Source organism: Antechinus flavipes, chromosome 1, assembly GCF_016432865.1.
Source record: "Antechinus flavipes isolate AdamAnt ecotype Samford, QLD, Australia chromosome 1, AdamAnt_v2, whole genome shotgun sequence".
NCBI classification, from domain to species: Eukaryota; Metazoa; Chordata; class Mammalia; order Dasyuromorphia; family Dasyuridae; genus Antechinus; species Antechinus flavipes.
The window spans coordinates 714,460,153-714,483,681 of NC_067398.1; the positions used below are offsets into that span (position 1 = coordinate 714,460,153).

Below are 23,529 nucleotides of genomic sequence, written 5' to 3' on the forward strand. Positions count from 1 at the left end.
CACAATTGATCATCAGATAATTTTGTTTTGTACAGTGTTCTCTTGGTTCTGCTCACTTCACTCAGCATCAGTTATGTAAGTCTTTCCGGGATGTTCTGAAATCAGCCTACTCATTATTTCTTACAGAACAATAATATTGCATTATGTTCATATACCAACCATAATTTATTCAGCCATTCCTTACCCGATGGGCATCCACTCGATTTCCAGTTCCTTGTCACTAGAAAAAGAGCTGCTACAAACATTTTTGCACATATGGGTCCTTTTTCCTCTTTTATGATCTCTTTGGGATATGGACTCAGTAGAGATACTACTGTTTCAAAAAGTATGTACAGTTTTATAGCCCTTTGGGCATAGTTGCAAATTGTTCTCCAGAATAGTTGGATCATTTCACAACTCCATCAACAATGCATTAGTGTCCCAGTTTTCTCTCATCCCTTTCCCACATTCCACCAACATTCCTCATCATCTTTTCCAGTCATCTTAGCCAATCTGAGAAAAGTGACGTGGCATCTCAGAGTTGTCTCAACTTGTATTTCTCTAATCAATAGTGATCTAGAACATTTTTTTTCTTATGACTAGAAATGGTTTTAATTTCTTCATCTGAAAATTGTTCATTTTCTTTAACGATTTTTCAAGTGGGGAATGACTTGTATTCTTACAAATTTGATACAATTTTCTCCATATTTTAGAAATGAGGCCTTTATCAGAAACACCTATAAAAATTAATTCTCAGCTTTCTGTTTCTCTTCTAATCTTGTCTGTATTGGTTTTGTTGGTCCAAAAACTTTACTATATATGTAACTTTAATATAACCAAAATTATTCATTTTTCCAGGCCTATTTTAAAGGAGTCAATTCTGACTTTGTGGGAGTATGATTCCTTTGTGAAGTACTTTTGGGATTCTCCAATTAAGCCAAATGGCCCTTCCTTAAACATGACAAATAAGTCCTATTACTTTCAGGATTTTAAAAATTATTTTTAGTTAGCAAAATTGTGTTTTCGCTCCCTAATTCCCTCCCCTGGAGGGAAAAACCTCCTAAAATATGAATAATGAAGGAAAAGAAATCCCCACATTGTCTGTGTCCAAGAATGTATGCCCATTCCGCATCTTGATCCCTCTGTCTTGCTAAGTCTTGATCTCAACTACCTCTCTGTGAGAGGGTGGGTAGCATTTTTCATCCTTGATCCTATGGAACTGTGGCTGGTTATTACAAAGATGAAAGTTCTTAATCTTTCAAAGCTGTTTGTCTGTACAGTGTTGTCATAGTATAAATTGTCCTCCTGGTCCTGCTGACCTCACTGTGCATCAGTTCTTATAAGTCCTCCCAGGGTTCTCTGAAAACATCTTTTTCCAATTTATTGGTTTCTTCAAAGTCCTTCAATAGATTCTAACATCTGAGTTCAAATCCTGTTTTTTCCATTTACTCCCTGGGTGACATTGAGTGAATTACTTCTCTTCTGTATGTTTCTTCATGTTTCCATGAGTACATTGGTTTAGATGGCTTTTGAGACCCCTTTTAACTATAGATTGATGAACTGTGAAGAACTTCTCCTTAATGAGCCTCCATTTTTTCCTCTGTAAAAATGGTGGTTTTGAAAAATATAGTCAGCTGAGGTCTCTTCCATGATCTTGTGTATGACTTTCTATAAAGCAATTTTCCCTTTGACCCTAGACCCCCCCCAGCTCCTTACTCCCTACTAACATGTATTTCTCTACTCGTTCAATTGAACTCAATCTCATCCCATCTTTTCTATGATTTTTTTTCTCTTTTATGAACAAAGCAGTATTCAAATGAAGAAGTCAAAGTTAGCCGTAATCATATTTTAAAATTCTTTAGATCACTTTTGATTAGAGAAATGCAAATTAAAAGAACTTCCAGGAACCACCTCACACCTATCAGATGGTTAATGGGACAAAAAGGAAAATGATAAATGCTGGAGAGGATGTGAGAAAACTGGAACACTAATGCATTGTTAGTAGATTTGTGAAATGATCCAACCATTCTGGAAAGCATTTTAGAACTACACTCAAAAGACTACAAAACTGTGCCCATCAAATGAAAAATGGGTGAACAATCTGTATGAATGTAATGAAATACTACTGGGCAATAAAAAATGATGAACAGGCAAGTTTCAGAAAAATTTGGAAAGACTTGTACAAACTGATGCAAAGTAAGGTATTGCTTGTTGTCTAGGGGTGGGGGAAGGAAGGAGAGAGAGAGAAGGGAGGAGAGAGGAAGAAAAATTTGGAACACGAGGTTTTGCAAAGGTCAATGTTGAAAACTATCTTTACATGCATTTGGAAAAATAAAATAGTATTTTCCAAAAAATACAAATGGACACAAAGTGAAAGAAGCAGAACCAGGAAAACATCGTACACAGTAACAATAACATCGTGTGATGATCAACTGAATAACTTAGCTCTTGCTCTTCTCAGCAACACAATGATCCAAGACCAAAAACTTGGGATGGAAAATCCAAATAATCTGAATGCAGATTGAAACATGCTTTTTTCATTTATTTTATTTTTTTCATGTTTTTTGTTTCTTCTTTCACAACTGTGACTAATATGGAAATACATTTTATATGATTATACATATATAAATTATATCAAATTGCTTATCATTTTAAGAGGAGAGGTAAGGGAAAAATATTTTGAACTTGAAATCTTATTAAAACGAATCCTAAAAATTATCTTTACGTAAAATTGGGGAAAAATAGAATACGTAAAAAAATTTCGTCCTCTGTCATCCCCACTCTCAAGTCCTTCCTCTTCCTCTCCTTTCATTAACACCTTACAATCCTGCTTCCCACTTCAAAATTTCTCTCTTCATTGCTAAATCCAAAGGCCTTTTCTCAGCCTTCACTGTATTTGACTTCTCCCCAGGGTCCGGTACAATTGACCACACTCTCCTCTGGATACGTTTGTCTCTAGTTTTTCAGGACTCCTTCTGTCCCTCCTCCCTTTCTGTCTCCTTGCTGGATCCTCCTCTAGCTAACCATAAGTATCCCTCAGGGCTCTGTCCATGGCCTTCTTTTCTTCTCCATTTATAATACTTTACTTGATGATCTCATCAACTCCCATGAATTTATTTATCATCATCTCTTTACTGATGATTTGCAAATGCCGCTTTTGTTGACCTCCGATCTTGCATCTTTGAGTATCCATCAAAGTAGATGTCCAGTAGACCCCCTAAGTTCCATGGGAACTCAAATTGTACTGATAATTTTTTTCCTTAAACATTCTCGCCTATCCTACATTCCCTATTATTGTAATACAATAATAATTGTATTATTGTACAATTGTACATTGTAATGTATTACATTACAATGTAATATTATTGTATTACAATTACAATTGTAATATTGTTCAATATTATTTGTATTGTATATACAAAATATTGTATATAATATACAATTATAATGGTAATAATTAATTATTAATGATGTAATTCTAATTAATAAATTATTAAATGTGTTATTTTATTAATATAGAGTCCATCTTCTCTGTCACAACCTTTGAGTCACCCTGGATTTCTTACCATCTCTCGCTGTTCTCTCCTCGCCCCCCCTTCTAAGCTGTCCCCAAAACCTTTCGATTTTAACCTTACATAATTTCTCAGATATACTCCCCCCGCTTTCCTGACATGGCTCTCACCTCGAATTAGTTGGTTAAAAGTCCTTCATTCTTGAAGAAGACCAAAAGGGCATATTATGTTGGAGTCAAGCTAGTGTGTGCCACTGTGGCCGATCAGGCTACTATGAGCTCAGGACGCTCTGCCACAGGTCGGACACAAATAATCCCTGTGAATATTTGGGGTACAGGCCCCCGTTACTTTACATCAGGACTCGCTCGGTGACACTGGCCTCCTGGATTTTCCACAAGAAAACACTCCTTCCTCTCTGGCCATCTTTATGGCTGTCCCCCTCATCCCCTCTCTCCCCCATGTCTAGAATGTTCTGTCTTTTCTTCAACTACTGGCTTCTTTTAAGTCCCAACTAAAACCCTCCCTTCTCATTCTGAAGCCTTCTCTCTATTAATTATTTCCTAGTTATCTTGTACACAGCTTACTCTGTATATATTTGTATGATGGTCAACTCCCCGGGGGCACGTGGAACGATGTCTGGCAAACAGCAGGCACTTAAGAAATTTATTAACTGACTGTCTAACCCTCTCTTTGTCATAGCTTTCCATCTGTAAAATGAAGGGGTGGACTTAAAAGCCTCTGGGCCTCTTCTAGCTCTACTTTGATGACACTTTCTTTCCTCGGGCTTTTCGAGAGGAAAGTGCTCTTTAAAAATGCCAGCTGTTTCCATGCTCTCCCTCCATCATGCTGGCCATCAATCAGGGAATGGCCAGATAGCTTGTGATCCGTGAAGTCAGTAACATTTATCCATGAAGGATGTAATGGAATGCTACTGAGTCGGAAAACATGACAAATTTGAAGAATGGGGAGATGGACAGAATAAAATAAAACGAAGTCGGCAAAACCAGGGGAACAATATTCACGATGACTTCAAAAATATTAAAAAAGAACAAAAAAAATAGAGATCGAATATCGTGTAGGTACAGAAATCAAGCCTGTCCTCAGAGAAGCCAGATCGTCAACAAGCATTTATTAAGCACCTTCTATTTGCCAGGTAATGCGCTGTGTTGGAGATATACTAAGAAGAAAAATATAGTTTTTGTCCTCAAAAAGCTCACTCTCAATATGGAATTAACTAGAGTAATCAGGAGGCACTGCAGGCAGAATGTTGGACTTGGAGCCAGGAAGCCCTGAGTTCAAATCTGTGTGACCCTGGTCAAGTCACTTCACCTCTGCCTCAGTTTTCTGAAGAGTAAAAGGGGGTAATAATAGCATCTGTGATGAAATGAGATAACATCGTCAAGTACTTTCCTTCAAGCACTACATAGATGTTAGTGTATTTTACATACAAAATGTGTATATGCATACATAGATATTGGTACGCAGCTACAAGATGTCTGTATATATACCTATACATGTATATATGTGTGTGAATGCAACTAGGTGATACAGTGGCTAGAGCAGTGGGCCTGCAGTCAGAGGACCCAAGTTCAAATGCAGCCTCAGATACTCACTAGCTGTGTGCTCCTGGGCAAGTCATTTCATCATGTTTGCCTCAGTTTCCTCATCTGTCAAATGAGCTGGAGAAGGAAATGGCAAATGCCACTGGAACTTCTGGAACAGAGTTGTTACACGATTAAGTCTGTGCTTTAGGACTATCAATATTTGTAGTGTATAGAGTGACTGGAGGGAGACCAGTTAGGAGGCTGGAGGCAAAAATACAATTGCAGATAAATAATCTCATTTTTGAATAAAGATCCTTATGCTTATGATGCATTCCCCCATGAAAGGACAATTTTGGATGAACGAAGGACTCGCTCCTCAGAACTCTGTGAAGTGAGCGATACAATTATTAATATCCCCATTTCATAGATGAGGAAACTGAGATTCAAAAAGGATGAAAATTAGGCCAGTCACATAGCTTATAACAGCCAAGCTCCCATTTAATGCAACAGAAATTTATTAAGTGCCTACGGTCTGCAAGGCGCTGGCCTAGGGGCTGTGGATTGTTGACGTTGAATTACTTCAGCTGTGTCTGATGACTTGTGATCCCATTTGGAGTTTTTTTGGCAGACACTGGAGTGATTCACCATTTCCTTCTCCAGCTCATTTGACAGATGAGGAAACTGAGGCAGACAGGCTGCCCAGGTCACACGGCTAGTCAGCGTCTGAGGCCCCAAGGCAGGGAGACTTCCCGATTCCAGGATGGGCGAAATTCTGAGTCCTGTGCTTCTGGGCTAAGGATGCAAGTCACAATGAGCGGGGGAAGATTCAAGAAACAGTTCCTGCCCTCAAGGAGCTTACATTTTATTAGGTGAATACAACCGTGTGTACTCACAAGTACAATAAATACAGTGCTATGGAGAGAGGACCATTAAAGGGGAGAGGGTCCGGGAAGAGTGGGGGGGAGGGGTTGGTACCCATGCTGACCCTTCAGGTAGTGGTGTAGCTTGTGAACAACTTAGCGTAGTGAAGATCTGAATTTGAATCCTGCTTTGCAATTACTAGATGCCTGTTCCCGAGCAAACAACTTAGCAGTTTTTTTTTTTTTCATCCTTGTCTAGATTTTTCATCAGTCTATAAAATGGGGATCATAAGAGCTTTCTTAAAAAGTGATCTGAGCAGCGCTAGGGGGCGCAGTGGATGGAGCACCAGCCCTGAAGTCAGGAGGATCTGAGTTCAAACCGATTTGAACTTACGTCTTCCTAGCTGTGTGACCCTGGACAAGTCACTTGACACCAATCGACTCAGCAAAAAAGAAATAATAATAACAACAATTAATTTAAAAAGAGTGATATGAACATCAAATGCGATAGGAGACACTTTTGCCCAAATCCTCATTCTCTTCCTTCTCTCTCCTCCTCCTCCTCCTCCTCCTCCTCTCTCCTCCTTCCTCACCTCCTCTTCTTTTCTTGACAATAAGTCACAAAGGCAACAAAGCAAGGATGCCCATTGTTGCTACTTCCCTGAAAGTTTTCAAGGGCGACAGAAATGCTAGGAGGAGGAGGCTGTGTTGTGGAAGGAAAACCGAGGCAGGAGAAGATGAAGACTGAGAGCATGGCAGGCACAGGGGACAAACTGGGAGAAGCCGGAGGAGGACGGAACCCGAAACTCCCGCAGAACTGGCTTCCTCCGCTCAGCCACGCCCCTCCGCATACTATGCAGGACGACCCGGCTACGCCCCACCCCCGCCTCGCCCGCCCCTACACAAAACTGTCTTTCTCCGGCGCTCGAGATGGAGGAGGAGCCCAGGGGAACAAAGGTGCCTAGAGCGACAGCCGCTTCGGCTACTCATCGCCGAGTCCGGCCTTGAACGCGGGCAAAGACCAGATTGCCACTGGCTGATCCCCTCAGAACAGGCGGGACCGAGAAGAAAAGTCCCGCCTTCGGTGGGCGGGGCGGCCGAACCAATCCCGGCGGGACTCGGTTGCCCGCCAGTGCCTCAGGCATTCGGGCGCGCACCCAGCGGGCCGGGAGCGTGCTTGGGTACCCCCGGGAGCGTGCCTGGGCGTACCCGGGAGCGCGCGCGCGCCCCTGCCTACCGCTCGCGTGCCTGTTCGGCCGCGATTCCTCTGAGGCGGGACGGAATCGGCGGCAGCGGAACGTGGCGAAGCCTTGGGGCCTTTCGAGGGCGTGAGCACCAGCTTCCGGCCACCGCCCACCGCAGAAGGGGGGGTCCTTCCCCCGCCGCCCGGGCCCCGCGGAGTGGGCGGCCAGCCTGGGCCCGGGGTCCAGGGCCCCGAGGCCCGAGGCCGCGCGGCTTCGCGCAGGCGCCATGAGGCCTCCCGGCTCCGCGCAGGCGCCCTGGCGGCTTTGAGGCCTGGGCTGCCCGTGGGCTGAGCCGGGCCGGGCCAGGGGGGGGGCCTTCCTGAGGTGGGCCGGGGCCGGGGCCGGGGCCGGGGCCTCGCCATGGCCGGGGCCATCGCGTCCCGCATGAGCTTCAGCTCTCTCAAGAGAAAGCAGCCCAAGACGTTCACCGTGCGCATTGTCACTATGGACGCGGAGATGGAGTTCAACTGCGAGGTAATCCGTCAGTCCGTCCGTCCGTCTGCGAGCACTGATTGGGCGCCTCGTGTGTACAGCGCCCCGAGTGGAAGAGCTCCGCCCGCCAGGGGGCGGGACGTGGGGGCGCAGGCCACGTGTCCCCAGATCGGAGCCCTCCGAGGTTGGGGGGTGCTGCTGCAGACCCCAGCCCACCCCGCAGCTCCTGGCTGTCCACTGGGGGCTGGCCTCCTACTGTGTGCTGGGATCCCGGGGGGGCCTGTAAGGGGAGCTCCCTGCAAACCCCTCCTCTGCCCCCAGCCCTCCTCTTGTGGCTTTCTGCCTGAGCCTCAGTGTCCTTATCTGCCAAATGGAGTCATAGTGTCACCCGCCCTTACAGAGGTGCCAGGCCGGACCACGCCGGATCGATAAAGCTGGAGGGTCGCCTCTGTGCCCGCACAGGCCGGCCCCTGTCTAGTGGCCAGGCTACCTCTGGCAGGCTTCGAGTGCGAGGTGCCGGCCCCCTGCAGCGGCCCGACCCGGGCGGTTACTAGTAGCACTCCCAGAGGCCCCGTCCACTCACACCCCCACGCATGACCGTGATTGTATTTACACGCAGACACGGCCATGTAGGAGGAGTATTTGCGAGGCTTGTCCCCAGCTGGGAAGTGTTCGGTGTCAGAGGCCGGGTTGGGGCTCCTGCGCCCCTAAGCAGACCTCGCTGGGCATCCATGCGCGCGTCCCTGAGTGTACGTGTGATACCCACCGGCAGGTGCCCGCCTCTGCGCACGCACCATGAGGAAACACAGAGGGGCGTGCAAACGGAAACATAGTATCCATAAGTAACGAGGCGTATCTGTCCACAGAAAGTATGTTGCCAGTGAATGCTCATGCGCACCGCGTCCTGATCTCGGGGGCGCTTTTCTGGGCAGGTCCCAGAGGGCTCTGACATTTTCTTCTCCAGCTCATTTTATCGTTGGGGAAACTGAGACATTGAGGGTGCAGGGAGGAGTGTCTGAGGTCAGATCTGAGCGCCCGGTGAGCCTGGTGCCCTGGCCTCTGTCCCGGCTGCCCATGTACAAGTATGTAAGCATATGTCCATACACGTGTATATCCGTCTGAAAACTACACGGGAAGTGTGCACACCTGTGTATGTCTGTGGTTGTGCAGTATGGGGGGGTGATGGACAGAGCTCAGACATGGGGCTCCCCCGCCTCCCTAAACAGCCCCAGGCCTCCTGAAGCCAACCGAAGCCCAGCTGAGGAAACGCGGGTGCCAGACTGACCGGTCCCTGACAAGAGTCCGAGCTGTCCGGCTTCTGAAGCAAGGGCACCCCGCTGCTCCTCTGGGGAGGTGGAGCTGAGTCTGGTGTGCCCAGGGCACAGTGCTTGGCCTTTCTGGGCCTCAGCTGCCTCCCCAGGTGAGAGGGCATCTGCTGGGTGCCCAGAGAGGGCCGGTGCCCTGCAGGGTACGAGGAGGGGACATTTCGCTAATTGGGTCAGGTGGCTTCGGGAGGAGAATGATACCAGGGGGAGCTTGTGGGGCGGCCCTCCCGGGCCGGGCAGGTCATTCTGTTCCCCTCTGTCCCCTCACTGCCCTCTGACATGACAAGGAGACTAGTGCCCGCCTCACAGGGTTGTGGCGAAGATATGGCAGTTGGCACATAGCGCTGTACAAATATTAGCAGTTGGTATTGTTAGCGATACGTAGTAATTAGTTTTATTTGTGTAGCTTGTGACCAAGGATTGTGTGGCTCTCAGCTGGAAACAGGGAGTCGACGTGAATGGAGTGGTCCGATGGCCTGGACTCCGAGTCTTTGCAAGGGCCCTTTCGAAGGGCGTGGGTCACCTCCTTGTGAGCGTGGGAAGGAGCTGTTTTTGCACAGGTGAACTTTGGATTGGGAAGGGCATGTTAGCGGGCCCATTCATTACTATGTCCTAAGAGAAGCTGGCAGTCAAGTTGGCCTTCATTTCTTAGGTACCTACTGTGTGCCAGACACTGGGCCAAGCATTGGGGGCGCAGAGAAAGGCAAAAGCCCTCGAGGGGCTCCTCGTGGAATGGACAAACGGGCTGTAGGAGGGGTGAACTGGAGAGGACCCACTGAGGGTAGCAGGAAAGGAGATCCTGCAGGCTTCTTAGGGTGGAGCCAGGGCCAGGGGCATGCCTGGGAGTCTAAAGCTAGAGGCAGCCAGAGAAATGTTTGGATTTGGTAGCTGGAGCTGTGTGCTGGAGAGGCCCTGGAGGTCAGGGAGACCGGTGTCCTTGGAGCCTCAAGGACAGTCTGTGGGAGGCTGGAAGGCACAAGAAGACTGGAGAAGCGGGAGAGGCCCAGTTGGGGAGGGCTCCAGGAGAGGGCACAGAACCTTGGGAGATGAGCGAGTCGGGGCTGACTTGGTGGCATCTGGAATTTGGAGGATGGATTGGAGGAGGGGATGGAGGCAGACGGCCTGAGGGGTAACGTTCATATCAGAGGGATGCGATGCTGCACAGACTAAATGGTGTCACGTACCTCCTTTGTCAGAAATCATGTAAGGGAAGAATTTCAGGGGAAAAATTCAGACTCCTTGAAGGTAGCATCTGGGCCTTTGTCTCCGTGACAATTGCCGAACGTGCCACGTTCCACATAGCAGTCACTTAACATGTTCGTTAATCCATCATAATCATGAAAAGTTGATTTTCAAATGTGGTGAGAGGTTTCAGCCGAGAGGGGGACTGAGTTAAAGGGAAGAAGTTTTTCAAGTTCAAGTCTTTTCCCCCTTCTACCAAAGTCCTGTCTGCTTTCTCCACTCAGTCCCCAAGCTCCCTGGCTTCCTTAAAGTCTTAGCTAAACTCCCTTCTTTTACTGCAGGCCTTCCCCAGCCTCTCTCCATTTTGGTGCCTTCCCTCTTTCCTGTGTGTTCTCTCTCAGTGTGCTTTGCATGTATTTGTTTGCATGTTGTCTCCCCCATTACATGATGAGTTCCTTCAAAGGTAGAGTCTTTTTTTGCTTCCTCAGTGCTTTGTACAATGCCTGGCCTGTAGTAGGCACTTTATAAATATTTATCTATGGATTGATTGGAGAAAACCATGATTTTCCTGGCTACTCAAAAGAAGTACAGGCTGTGTTAGGGATGAGCTTAGTGCCAGACTGACTGTGTCTGTCTGTCTCCTGAGCCCCAGCCTCTTTAAGACAGGCCCACAGATTTGGACACAGAGTGCTAGGTGTGTGGACTCTGGAAGACTATTTCCTTAGGGGTAAAGGGGTTCCCTCCAAGGAAATGAGCTCCCCCCCAGTGTTTAAAGCATAGTTCAATCCTCAAATATAGTTGAAACCTGAAGGTGGAAAGACAATCTTTTCAATTATAGAAAGGGGCATAGAACTATTAGGAAGGACTAACAAGGGCCATTCCCACTGACTGGCAAATCATGTGCAGCACCTTGTTTCTCAAAATGAAACTGCAAAATAACCCCCAGATTTGGGGATATGCACAGACACAGAACTGTCCTGTGTGAAAAGACTTGATAATTAATTGTCTTCAACTATTAAATGATTGTTTTGTGGAAACTTTCAGAAGGCAAAGTAAAAGCTAGAGAGAAGGAAGCCAGATGTGACTCAGTCCCAGTTCTAGAGCTCTTAGTTGTTTGCAGAAATGAGGATGTCTGTGTCCCTGGCAAGAAATCTACTTCTAGGAATTGTTAGGGAGCATTTTCATGGCCCATGTCTAAATTGAACTGAATGGCTTCTAAGAGCTCTCAGAATTCTGACATCCTAAGAGTAGGATTTTTTTTTTAATATTGGATAGTATTTTATTTTTTCAAATACATGCAGAGATAATTTTCAGCATTCACCTTTGTAAAACCTTGTATTCCAAATTTTTCTCTCTCCCCGAGACAGCCAGTAATCCAACATAGATTAAATATGTGTAGTTTTTCTAAACGTATTTTCATATTTGTCATGCTGTGCTAAAAAATAAGATGAAAAGGGAAAAAAACACAAAGAAAAAAAAAAACAAGCAAACAACAATAAAAAAGATGAAACTACTCTGCTGTGATCCACGTTCAGAATCCATAGTCTTCTCTCTGGATGTGGATGTCTCTTTCCATCCCAAGTCTATTGGAATCACCTCATTGTTGAAAAGAACTAGTCCATCACAGTTGGTTATCCCTGTTCTTGATTGATAATCTTGCTGTTCTTATATATAAAGTACAATGTTCTCCTGATTCTGTTCATTTCACTCAGCATCAGTTCATGTAAGTTTTTTTGTTTTTTTGTTTTTGGCTGAGGAAATTGGTGATTTGCCCAGAGTCACACAACCAGGAAGTGTTAAGTGTCTGAGACCAGATTTGACTTCAGGTCCTCCTGTCTTCAGGACTGATGCTCTATCCACTGCACCAATTAGCTTCCCCTCATGTAAGTCTTTCCAGGCCTTTCTGAAATCAGCCTTACTCATCATTTCATACATTACATTTATCTACCATAACTTATTCAGCCATTTCCCAACTAATGGGCATCCTCTCAATTTCCAGTTCCTTTCTACCTCAAACAGAACTGCCACAAACTTTTTTGCACATGTGGGTCCTTTTTCCTTTTCTATGATCTCTTTGGGATTCAGACCCAGTAGAGATACTGCTGGATCAAAGGATATACATAGTTTTGCCGCCCTCTGGGCATAGTGCCACTCTCCAGAACAGCTGCATTAGTTTACAACTCCACCAACAATGCATTAGTGTTCCAGTTTTCCCCCATCCTCTACACCATTTATCATTATCTTTTATTGTCCTTTTAGCCAGTCTGTGAAATGGTATCTCAGAGTTGTCTTAATTTGCATTTTTCTAATCAATAGTGATTTAGAGTATTTTTTCACATGTCTAGAAATGGCTTTAATTTTTTCATCTGAAAATTGTTCATATTCTTTGACCCTTTATCAATTGGGGAATGTCTTGTATTCTTATCAATTTGAGTCAAATCTCTCATATTTTAGAAATTAGGCCTTTATCAGAAACAATGGCTTTAAAATCTTTTTTCCAACTTTCAAGCAGAATGCTCTTTCAACAATTTAGAGTTCTAGAGTTCTAGATAACCTGGAGCTTGGAGCTAAATTTTCAGGGGTCCCTTAACTTGGCCAGAAGAATCACACTTTTATTTCAATAGAATGGGTTTTCTTTGTATTCCTATGTATTGTAATTGATGCATTTGAAAACAAGATTCTTAGAAGGGGCTGCCAAAGAGATCCAAATCTCTAAAAAAGATTAAGAGGCCCCGAATTAACCTGAAAGTGAATTTCTGTGGTTTGGCGAGTGGTTTCCCTCAGAGATTTTTAGTGGAAATATTTGTGGTTCCAAAGCCCTGTTGAATGTCGGTTTGAAAGCAGCTGGGTGATGCGGAGTGCTAGAGAGTGACTCATTGCTTGTTGCACATTACCAGAGCAAGGGGATAATTCAGTGACATCACCGGCAGGTGGCCTTTGGACCAAAGGATTTCTCAGCTAGATGAGGGTAAGATGAGGTGGCTTTCTTAGAAGGATTCTATTTCTTAGTGTGGGTCTGTAGGATTCAGGTGACTTTATACTAACAAGATCATACTTTTACTGAAGAGAGGAAGGGAACAACCCTCCCACTTTCCTCCTGTTCTTCCTGGAATCACTTTGCACAATTTGCTTGGGAGAGATTTTGCATTTTGAAGGTGTTGTTATTTTGGTATTAGTTATTTTGAGAAATAAGGAGCTGCCCATATTTTTGCCAGTAAATGGGAATGGCCCTTCTTCGGAGGTTTTCTATAATTATTTATCAAGGAAAAGAGCCAACTTTTGAGAATTCTCCAAATTGAGTTTTAAGAGCTTCCCCAACTGCTTGTTCTGTTGCAAACAAAAGCCTGCTTTGGAGCTTTGGGTCGACAATCTGTCCCACAGTTGATATAATCAAACCTAACGTTACAGATCATGCTAGCACATGTGATATATGTAAATGGGCAGAAGCATCTGTGGCTCCAGTCGTGAACACCGAGTGTCAGTGAGTAACTTATATTAGAGAAGCATAGGGGGCGTAGCTACTAAAAGTGGCAAAACCAGGGCTTGAGCCCCTGTCTTCCAGAGCTATGATCTTTCTGGTGCAGAATTCTGGTGTTTTCAGCAAAGTGTTTAATCACAAATTTCAAAACCACTTATGTTGGACTCTTGTCAGGCATCTTCCCGAAGGGCAGTGATCTTCCTTTGTCGTTGCTGGGTTCTGTCAGCCTCATGGATAGACATCCTCCCCAGAGGCATGGATACATTTGGTCAGGCTTTAGACTTTGGCTGAGAAGGAAGAAGTGGGAATAGAGCTGGGGCAAGTGGCCAGTGGCCATTGCAATTTTACTCACTCCGTGGCATCTCCCTGCCTGTGACCCCGGATGTGGAAAACCAGTGGGAGGCCCTCACCCCCTAACAAGCCCTCCATTTATTAAGCATTTACTATGTGCCAGATGCTGTGTTAACCCCAGGGCTACTGAGAAAGGCACAGTCTCTGCCCTTATAATGGTGGCTTCATGGAGAATAATCACTCTGTGCCCGAGAAGAAGAGGAAAGTGATCTCAGAGGAGGATTCCCTGGCAGACCAGGGAGGGCTGGGGTCCTTTGGCCTCTTTCGCCCCTCAGAGACGCTTTGATCTAGGCTTGGAGATTTAAGTTGGAAGGGACCCCAGAAGTCATCTAGCCCACCCCCTCATCTTACATGGTGTCCTGAGAAGTGATAGGCCTTGTCCAGGGTCACACAGTCAGGATTTGAATCCTGATCTTCCTGTCCCAAATGGGCAACATCCCTATAGTTCCTGCTTCATGCGTGGAGTGAAGGACTTGGGATCCCATGCTTGTCAGAGCTCGCTGTAAAGATGTACCAGTTGTGGGCGTGGCTTGTGTCACTCTTGGGGAATCCTTCCCTTTGCCATGGCCTAAAGGCCCTCAGGCACAGCTCTGCCTTCATACCCAAAATGCTCTCTCTGTTCTTGTCTTCCTTCTTTGTTGGGAGTACACGTGTGTGCCAGTGGGTGTGCTGAAGGCAGCATTTGGTGGGCTACCTTTGTTTCGGAGTGTTAGTCGCTGACCCAGCTTAGGGGATGGACGCTGCCCTTTTCTTGCTGCTCTGGCCTTCCCCTCTGCCCTCTAAAGTGTCTCTCACTAAGTCATTGGTGAGATTTTCCCATAAGTTTGCCAAGCTAAAGCATCTACTGCTTTTGCTATCGACTGGCTCACTTGGCTCTTGTGTGAAGCCCTTGCATGTCCTCATGGTGGGCTCCAGTAAACACAGATAAGGCGGAAAGGGTAAGTACTGATGGAGAGAACATTTATTAAGTGGGTGAAGATGAGTCACGTACAATAAGCTAGTTTGGAGCCAAAGCCAGCAGTTGTTATTTAATTCTAAAGGAAGTAAGAAGTTGGTGGGTTGGAGAATGATGTAGTCAGACTTGGGCTATAGGAAAAGCATTTTAGCCTCTGTGTGGAGGTGGGGACAGGCAGAGAGAATGAAGTACTGCAGTAATCCAGGAAAGAGGGGATCATGGCCAGAGCCCATGGGATGGCTGTGGCAGTGGAGTGACTCCATATGGAATCTTAGATCTTGATTTTGGACAGCTCTGTTGGTGACATTCTGTTTTGGCTGGTAGCCAGATCCCCTGCTCCCCTGCTTGTATATCCCATTTGCTTCCATAATTTAAGGGGATTATTCCCTTCAACAACACATAAACACTGAGGTCAATAATATAGATTCTACATGTCATATATCCCCTTAGGATCTTAAAAAGTTTTTAAAACATTTATTTTTATTGATATTTTTGGTTATTCTCTCACATTTATTTGTGAATATATTTTTCTTTCTTTATCTAGCAAGCTTTCTCTTATTAAAAAAAAAAAAAGGAAAAGGTAGGATTTCAGCAAAATCGAGCACTACGAGAGGTTCTCTGATGGTATTCGTTGCATTCTATATTTGTATTCTTTTACCTTTGCAAACAAGATATTTTAAAGATGAGGAAATTCTGCAATCCTTTCTCTTCTTTCTCTCCTTTCTCCTCTTTTCCTTTTTGTTTCTTTTAATTCAGAAAGAAGAATAAGGAAGTTCCAGCAGAGGTCAGTCAGGTATTAAGTGCCTGCCTTGTGCTAGGCCCTATACCAAGCACTGAGGCTACAAAGAGACAAAAGCCAGTTCCTTCTCCCAAGGAGCTCAGAGTCTAATGGGGAGAGACAGGATAAAAGTAGCTAACAAACTATCCATCTCTCCAGCCACACACATGCATGTATATGTGTGAATATGTACGTATGTATGTATATGTATACACACATGTTGTGAATGAGATGATCAGCAGAGGGAAGGCACCAACATTAAGGAGGATTGGGAAAGGCTTCTGGGAGAAGGTGGGATTTTAGCTAAGTCTTGAAGGAAGCTGGGAGGCAGAGGTAAGGAGGGAGGGAGAGGAAAATACCTGGCATTGGGAGATGGAGGGTCTTATGGGGGAAGGGCCAAAAGGCCAGGGCTACTGGATGGCACAATGGAGGGGGTCTCAGTCAAGACAAAGGAAAGTCTCAGGATTGCTGGGGAGGGCAGCTCCAAGGTCATGTTATTCAAAGGAGTTGCTTGAGCAGGCAGAAGGCATCTCAAGAGAGCCTAGAACAGAGTGAGTTTGTCCTTTGTTTTCTTCTGTGCAGCCCAGAGAGGAAATAGTCTGGGTCTTTGTAGAGAATGTGTCTGTGACTGTTTCTGGTGAATGGAGTATCAGCTGTAGTCAATGAGTAAACATTTATTAGGCACCTCCTATGTGCTAAGCATTTTGCTAACCCCTGGGACTTCAGGTAGGGTTCTGATGGTCATTAATTAAACAGGCTACTGAATTTCTATTCTACATAAAGTGTTCTAAGCTAGATATTAGAAAGTTAAATTAGACATAGGCTGTTTTGCTGAGGAGCTTACAGTCTTGTAAGAGTGGTAAGAGACATAGAGGTAAATATAAATATGAGACTAGGAGACATTTTCCACAATTTGGTAAATAAGAAATTTGAACATTGTTTAGTAATGGGGAATCTCTTACAGATTTGTGAAGAATGAAGTAATGGGATCTGTTCTGTGTTTGGCAGGAATGGCTGTGTAGATTAGTCCGAGAGGTAAAGAGATCAGATACTTGGAGGCCCTATTAAAATGCAGGTACTAAATAAAGTGATAATAATAATAATAAAATGTTCACTTTCATTGGGAACACAAGGGCAACAAGAAGGAGAAAAGTTCAGGATTACAAAATTTTCTGATCCTTTAATTGTATTCCTTACCTTTTCTGTCCTTTCTCTCCAAAATATTTGTGTACTTTGAATTTTGCTGTGCATCTTATTTCTTGGTGAAGTTCTGACCAATGTGGAATATAATAAGAGCTTACCTCATGCTCTGTTCTTTTTTTAAATTTAAAATTTTTATTGATATCTTTGTTTTTTTGTATCACCTTTGTAACCAAATTCTACCCAATGAAGCATTTCTTGTAATGACTTTTTTAAAGAGGGAGGAAAAAAAAGGAATTCAGCAGAACTAGACTCCTGCACATGAACCAAGTCTGGCCGTATAACTCTTCCCTTTCCTTCTCCCCCCACTGCAATGAAAAACAGAGAGTGCACTTTCCCGTCTCTGTGGGAATGAGCTTGACCATTCAAATGGCCTCGTGTTTGGTTTGTCATCGTTTATATTGTTGTCATCCTCATGCTCCTTATTTTCTGGTGCTGCTGACGTCACACTGCATTGGTTCATTGTTCTTCCCAGACTTTTTGGAATGCTTCTTCTTTGTTCCTTGTAGCCCCGTGATGAAAATTCCCTCATAGTCACACTCTACCTTTGTCTTATTGCTCCTCAGTCAATTGACATCTTCTAAATGTTGGGTATTGGGTATGAAAGGCCTTTGTGCATTTGGCCTGAGACCTGTGTTGTGTAAGTGAAGGGCTTCCAAGGCCACGGTCACTGGCTGACACTTCAGAGCCAGGTGGTTGGCCTTCTGTAGGCTAATGTCCGTTTCTGATTTTTGATTCTGATTTTGGCTTACTGTTCCAGGTGATTTCTTCCCCACCTTGATCTGTCTGTTTTGCAGACTTCTCTTTCCAGCGTCCGTTGTCTTGGTCTCCATTTGTCACATTTGAAGTTTCACTTCAGCTTGTCACAGTTATCGTGCATTCTGCTCCAAGAACATATCTGGGGCTTGCTTATTTTTGGCTTCATGAGTTTAAAAGCTTTTGAAGGTCTTTGTTCTAAGTGTTTTAGAAACTTGAGTTAAGATTTCTTCGGCTTGCGTATCTTCTTAACCAGCTGGTCACTCAGCCTTTTGGGAATGTTAGGGGGGATGATGTGTTCCTCCCTTCTGTCTGTGCCTTGGCTAATTTAGATGACAAACCATCGTGTTCTAGAACATTGCTGGTGCTTAAGATTTATTAATAATAAGAATGATGCATTCATCTTTCAGGGAAAAGTCTTTTTCTCCAGCCTGAAAGAACCAACACAGCACAGCCCACTCCAGGCCCACTAGACAGAGATGGAGCACAGTATTTTCTCAGAGTTTTTTTTATCCCCTAACTTTCAGCACTTTTTTCTCCCTTAATTGTCACACACTTTAGATTGGAGTATTGGCCTGGTAAAGATTTTGTGGGTGGAGGCTGGCCATCCTTACCTTACCAAAGTAAGGTAGTTTATGTAGTAGCAGAGAGAACACTGAGCCAGAAGCTTGAAAGAAGGTCCAGTATCTAATGTTCCTTATTAGTATCCCCAATTTACAGATGAGCCTTAGTTTTTTCATCTGTAAGATGGGAGTAAAACTCTTAGCTTACCCTGTAGCATTATTGTGAGGATCTGAGGGAAACATCGGATATCAGAGTTGGAAGGGACCTAAGAGCTCCTGAATGGGAATCCCCAGTAATGTTTTTACTGCCTTTCTCCTGAATTCTAGAGAAGAGGAAGATAGGGCCACATCTTCCACTTTTGCCTCTTTGAAACTCAATTAAAAGGTTCTAGAGAGGCAGACTTTACCTGAAGAGGTAAATCTTAACCTTGTGCCTGGTGGTTGGCAGAGGAAATACCATTGAACAACTGGAGCTTTTGCTGAAGAAAAGGGAGACTAGTGCTTGTTCTGAAGAGTCATAAAGTTGTGGTGGTGAGATGAGAGACCTTCTGGTAAGGGTCCCGAGGAGTGATGAGTCCTTGCCAAGGGACACTGAAACAGGGAGCTGTCTAGTGACCGGCAGCTTTCATGGGGCATTTAGACAAACCTTGTGAAAATGAATGGTGACTACACAGATCTGGTAATCTGCTGACTTGCACTTGACAATATTAGCAGCTACGCATTGTATGCTGCCAAAAATCATGAAGTTTTAGGCAAGATCCTAATATGATATTTGACATTTTCATCACTGTTACTTATCAAAAGCAAGGGTTGCCAAGGAGAAAAGCAGATTGAAGAAATGAATGACTGATGAAACAGATGGATTTGAGAGTGGGATTCGGATTCCTGGATCCCAGATTTTTCAAATTTTTTATTGATTTTTAAAAATATATTTTTATTGATATATTTTATTTTTATATTGCTTAGATTTCTTTTTGCTTCCTCATAGAGAGACATCCTTTGTACCAAGAATTTTTTTAAAAAAAGAAGAAGAGAAAAAAAATGAAATTATCTACAGTATCTTACCCTGGAGGGGGATGCTCCCCAGCTTTTCAGTGGTGGAGGAGAAAGAATCTTCTTGTTTCTCTTCTTAGATCCAAGCTTGTTTTTTTTTTTTAATTTTGCAGTGGCCTTTTTAGATTGTTTTGTGGTTGTGACTCTCCCTTCACATTGTTGAAGACTTTTGTGTGTTATTTTCCTTGCTCTGCTTACTGCACTTTGTATCAGTTCATATAAATCTTTCCATTTTTTATGTTTAATCTACTTATCATAGTAATAATCCATCTTCTTAATTGATAATTACAAGCCAAAAGTGTTGCTATTAATATTTGGGGGTTTATGAAGCCTTTCTTTTTGTCATTGATCTCCTTGGGTTATATGCCTAGCAACGTAAACTCTGCACCAAAGGTTAGGAGTATTTTAAATCACATTATTAGCATAATTTCAAATTGCTTTTAAGAATGGTTGTACTAATTCACAGTTCTGTCAATAGTGCGTTAGTGTGTTTGTCTTTCCACACATCCTTTAACATTGACTATCCCTATCTTTTGTCATCTTTGCCAGTTTGCTTAATGTGAGGTGACACCATAGGGCTACTTTGGTTTGTATTTCTCTTATTATTTTTTTATTATTAATTAACTGAAAAAGCAAGAATGAAGGGAGAATAGCATCTCTGGATCTCAAACTATATAATAAAACATCAGTTAACAAAATTATTGTTATTGGTTAAAATATCAAAAAGTAGACAATGAAGAATCAGAAATAATGGAATTCAATAATCAAATTTTTGCGAAATCTAAAAAACAAATTAGGGAAGAGCTCTGTGTTTGATAAAAATTGCCAAAAAATCCCACAAAACTGCAAAGCAGTCTGTCAGGAATTAGATTTAGACCAACATCTTGTACCTATCTTAATATCACAATTAACTCATAAAGGAAATATGACCTGAATATTAAAGATCATACACTTTAAAAAATTAGAATAGGAGATCATTTGCCTTTTATAGATGTGAATAAGAAATGATTTCTTGGCTAAAGAAAGAGTAGAGGCAAAATAAGAAGATAAAACAGCTCTTTTAGTTTTCTGTACGTCTTCAATACCAATCTTTTATCTAATAAATTTTATGCGCAGATCTTTTTTTTCAAGTCAGCTACTTTCTTTCCTATTAGTGCAAAAGTTTTCCAATTTCACACAATCAGTTGGCTTGTTCCCAGCTCTGCCACTTAGATAGTCCTCTCAGTTCTAAATCTGTGGAACAATGCAATAATGAACAGTGTGGTAGCCATATTAGTCAGTTTAATGAATCTTTGAAGATTTTTCGGTCTTAAGTAGTAAATTGATTTGGAAAATATTCAAAAAAGTTTTATCTCCCTGAAATTTTATTCTGATCCATACCTTTGGATGTTTAGTTTTGTTACTAAAATGTAACAATGGTGCTCAAAACCCTTGAAGAATTCTCTAAATTTAGAATGAAGTAAACTCTTCAGCCCTCCACAATAATAATCCTAGCTAAAACTTCAGGTTTATTTATTTTTTAAATTTAGATACTGACATGCATATATGTGTGCACATAATCGGCAAAAATCTGTTGCTTCTTCCTACTTTCTCCTCCCACACTAGTTAAGAATGAAGGAAAAACAAAATCCTGTTACAAACATTAACAGTTAAAGCAAAACAAGTTTCTGTTTTGGCCATGTCTAAAAAAATGTGTCATTCAGCTCTCTGAATCCTTCATCTTTTTTATTAGAAGATAGTATGTTTCATTTTTAGTCCTCTGTAATTATAATTGGTCATTACACTGATCAGAGTTCCTAATTCTTTCCAAGTTGTTTCTCTTTACTGTTGGCGTTGTATAACTTGCTCTCCCTGTTCTGTTCATTTCACTCTGCATCAGTTAGTATAAGTCTTCTCAGGTTTTTCTGAAACCATCCCTTTCATCATTTATCACAATATAATAATATCCTGTCACATTTATGTATCACAACTTGTTCAACCATTCCCCAGTGGAAGAGTACCCCCTCAAAATCCCATTTTTAGCTACCTCAAAGCAAGCTATAAATACTTTTGTGTAGTCATAGTTTGTTTTTTTTTTTTTTTTGTGACTGAGCCCTACTTTAATCTGTTCTCTACCTATCTCTGATTCTTCCTTCTCTCTTCTCTAATGTAATGTTCTCTAGCTCTTCTTTGGCCATAAGTTCTTTCCTTGTCCACATATCTGAGAGGTAGATTATCCCTTGTTCTCTTAATTTGCTTACAATCTTACCCTTTATGTCTAAATCATGAACCCGTTTCAATCTTATTTTGGTATAGGTCAATGTCTAGTTTCTGCCGTACTATTTTCCAGTTTCTCTATCACTTTTTATCAAATTGTAAGTTCTTTTCCCTGAAGCTAATCTTTGGATTTATTAGTGACTTTTGTGTCTTGTGAACCTAACCTGTTCCACTGATCTTACAACTATATTTCTTAATTAGTATCAAATTTTGGTGACTGCTGCTTTATAATATAGTTTTAGGTCTATGTTTTTTCTTTGAGGCTTTGCTTTTAAGTGTTTAAAATTATTCTTTCCTTCTGGATTTGTACCTTGACCATTTCTGACACCATAATAGCTTTTTGGCAGTGGAATTCTTTTTTTCTTTGCTCATTTTTCTAGCCACTTCCTGACTTCAGGCTTGATGTTAGGGTTATGCTCTGCTGGAAGGAAAATCTGAGCTGGTCCCTGTTGCTGTTTCCTTGGCATATTGAGTATTGTGTGGATCTCAGGATCATTTCAGGCTGTACACTTTCAAGCTTTCAGTACGCCCAAAGTGATCTTGATCCAGGGCAAAGTCTGATGCTTTCCTCCATGGTGTAAGCTCTGTGACTTCCTGATCTGGGTTTGATCAACAACAGTAGACTGCTGCTATTCTTAGTCATTATCAGCCCACTGGGTACCGAACTGCAGGCTCTCCTTTGGTCTGGAATTCCTACCCTGGTTCTTCCTCTGCCAGCTTCTGTATGGGCTGGAAGTTGGAACTGTTCTGCCCCCGGGGGTTGGAGTCATGCTGTGCTTGCTTCTGAACTTGTTTCTTTGGCTGAGGGCCTCCCTACCTTAGATCACTAACTCTGGATGTAGGTCCTCTCCCACAGCCCAGCCCCTAGCATGAGTCTCAGACCTCTTTTTGTCCTGCTGTGCAGCCTCTCCCTGCATAGTCGATTCCCAATAGTCTCCTTATGCATATACTGGACTGGAAAAATGATTCCTTGTGACTTTTTCTTGGATTTTCCCATTAGGCTTTGGTCTGCTGCATTTTGAAAACTGAAAAGCAGGAGGAGTTCATTGCACTATTTTCTAATACTCTGATATCTTGACTCCCTTCTTTAGGTCTATAAAACACTTGAAATACATTATTTCCTTTCCTCCAAAATCTCTGTGAAGAAGGTACTTGATTTCTCATCCCTTCTATTTTACAAATGAGAAGTCTCTAAGACCTAAAGAAGTTAAACTACTTTCCTGTGGCCTTATAATTAGTAGGGATTGAAAGTGGATTCCTCTGAACTCCCAAGTTTAGGCTCCTTCTGACCCTAAGTGCTGCCTCTGCTTCCCTTGCCCCCTCAGCTCATATTTATCTCTGGGTTTCTGCTTTGTGAATTGTAACCTCTAAAAAGGTAAAAAGAGCTCTTCATTCTCTCCCGGTCTCACAGAGATGTCAATTATAGATTTGGTGATTGATTTGCCATTCCTGCTCTCACCAATGTCCCTCCCCATGAACTTGGCTTAACGATAATGAACGGAAGCGGAAAAAACAACCCAATCCAACTTTGAGGTTTTCTCTATGTCTTTGGAGGACACTTGTTTACTTTTAGACCTTGGGCCCTGAGCTCATTTGCATGAGGGAAATAAAGTGTGTGTAATACTCTGGGAGCTCTTTGAAGAAAAGTACTTTTAAATGCAAAATACTATTTTTAAAATGCCCTGAGCAAAAATAATTAGTCATTTGAATAATATTTCATCAGGTTTTGAATTTTTTTTCCCAGTTTCTATGGACTATTAGGTGTTTGAAGTTTGGCCTTGCTTCTGGCTGCCTGAAATTGATTATTGCTTATTTGTGGAATCCAAAATTTTTCTCTGTAATTCAAACATTTGTAATTATTTAATAATTACTAAATGTCAACAATATGGAAGGTGCTGCAAAATTCCCTTTCTGCAGAGTAAAATCACCACTTTGTTAGCTTACAGGGCTCATTATCATGCAATCAGCATTTGATTAGAGGAGAAACATGAAACACGGTAACATAGCATAAATAAAGAGAAAGATTCTAAAAAATACATGTAAATTAGGCTTAAGGTGCCT

At 42.9% G+C, this 23,529-nt stretch overlaps 1 protein-coding gene across 2 annotated transcripts in view; it reads left to right on the forward strand.

Annotated features, from left to right (window-relative positions):
* The first annotated feature begins 7,464 nt into the window (after positions 1–7,464).
* The window catches only part of NF2 (NF2, moesin-ezrin-radixin like (MERLIN) tumor suppressor), a 101,444-nt gene continuing 85,379 nt past the window's right edge, over positions 7,465–23,529 (forward strand). For both annotated transcript variants that reach the window (XM_051973078.1, XM_051973077.1), the window contains exon 1: positions 7,465–7,613. In XM_051973078.1, the coding sequence (XP_051829038.1) occupies positions 7,500–7,613 (114 nt within the window). In that variant the 5' untranslated portion in view covers positions 7,465–7,499. The remainder of the gene's footprint in view (positions 7,614–23,529) is intronic.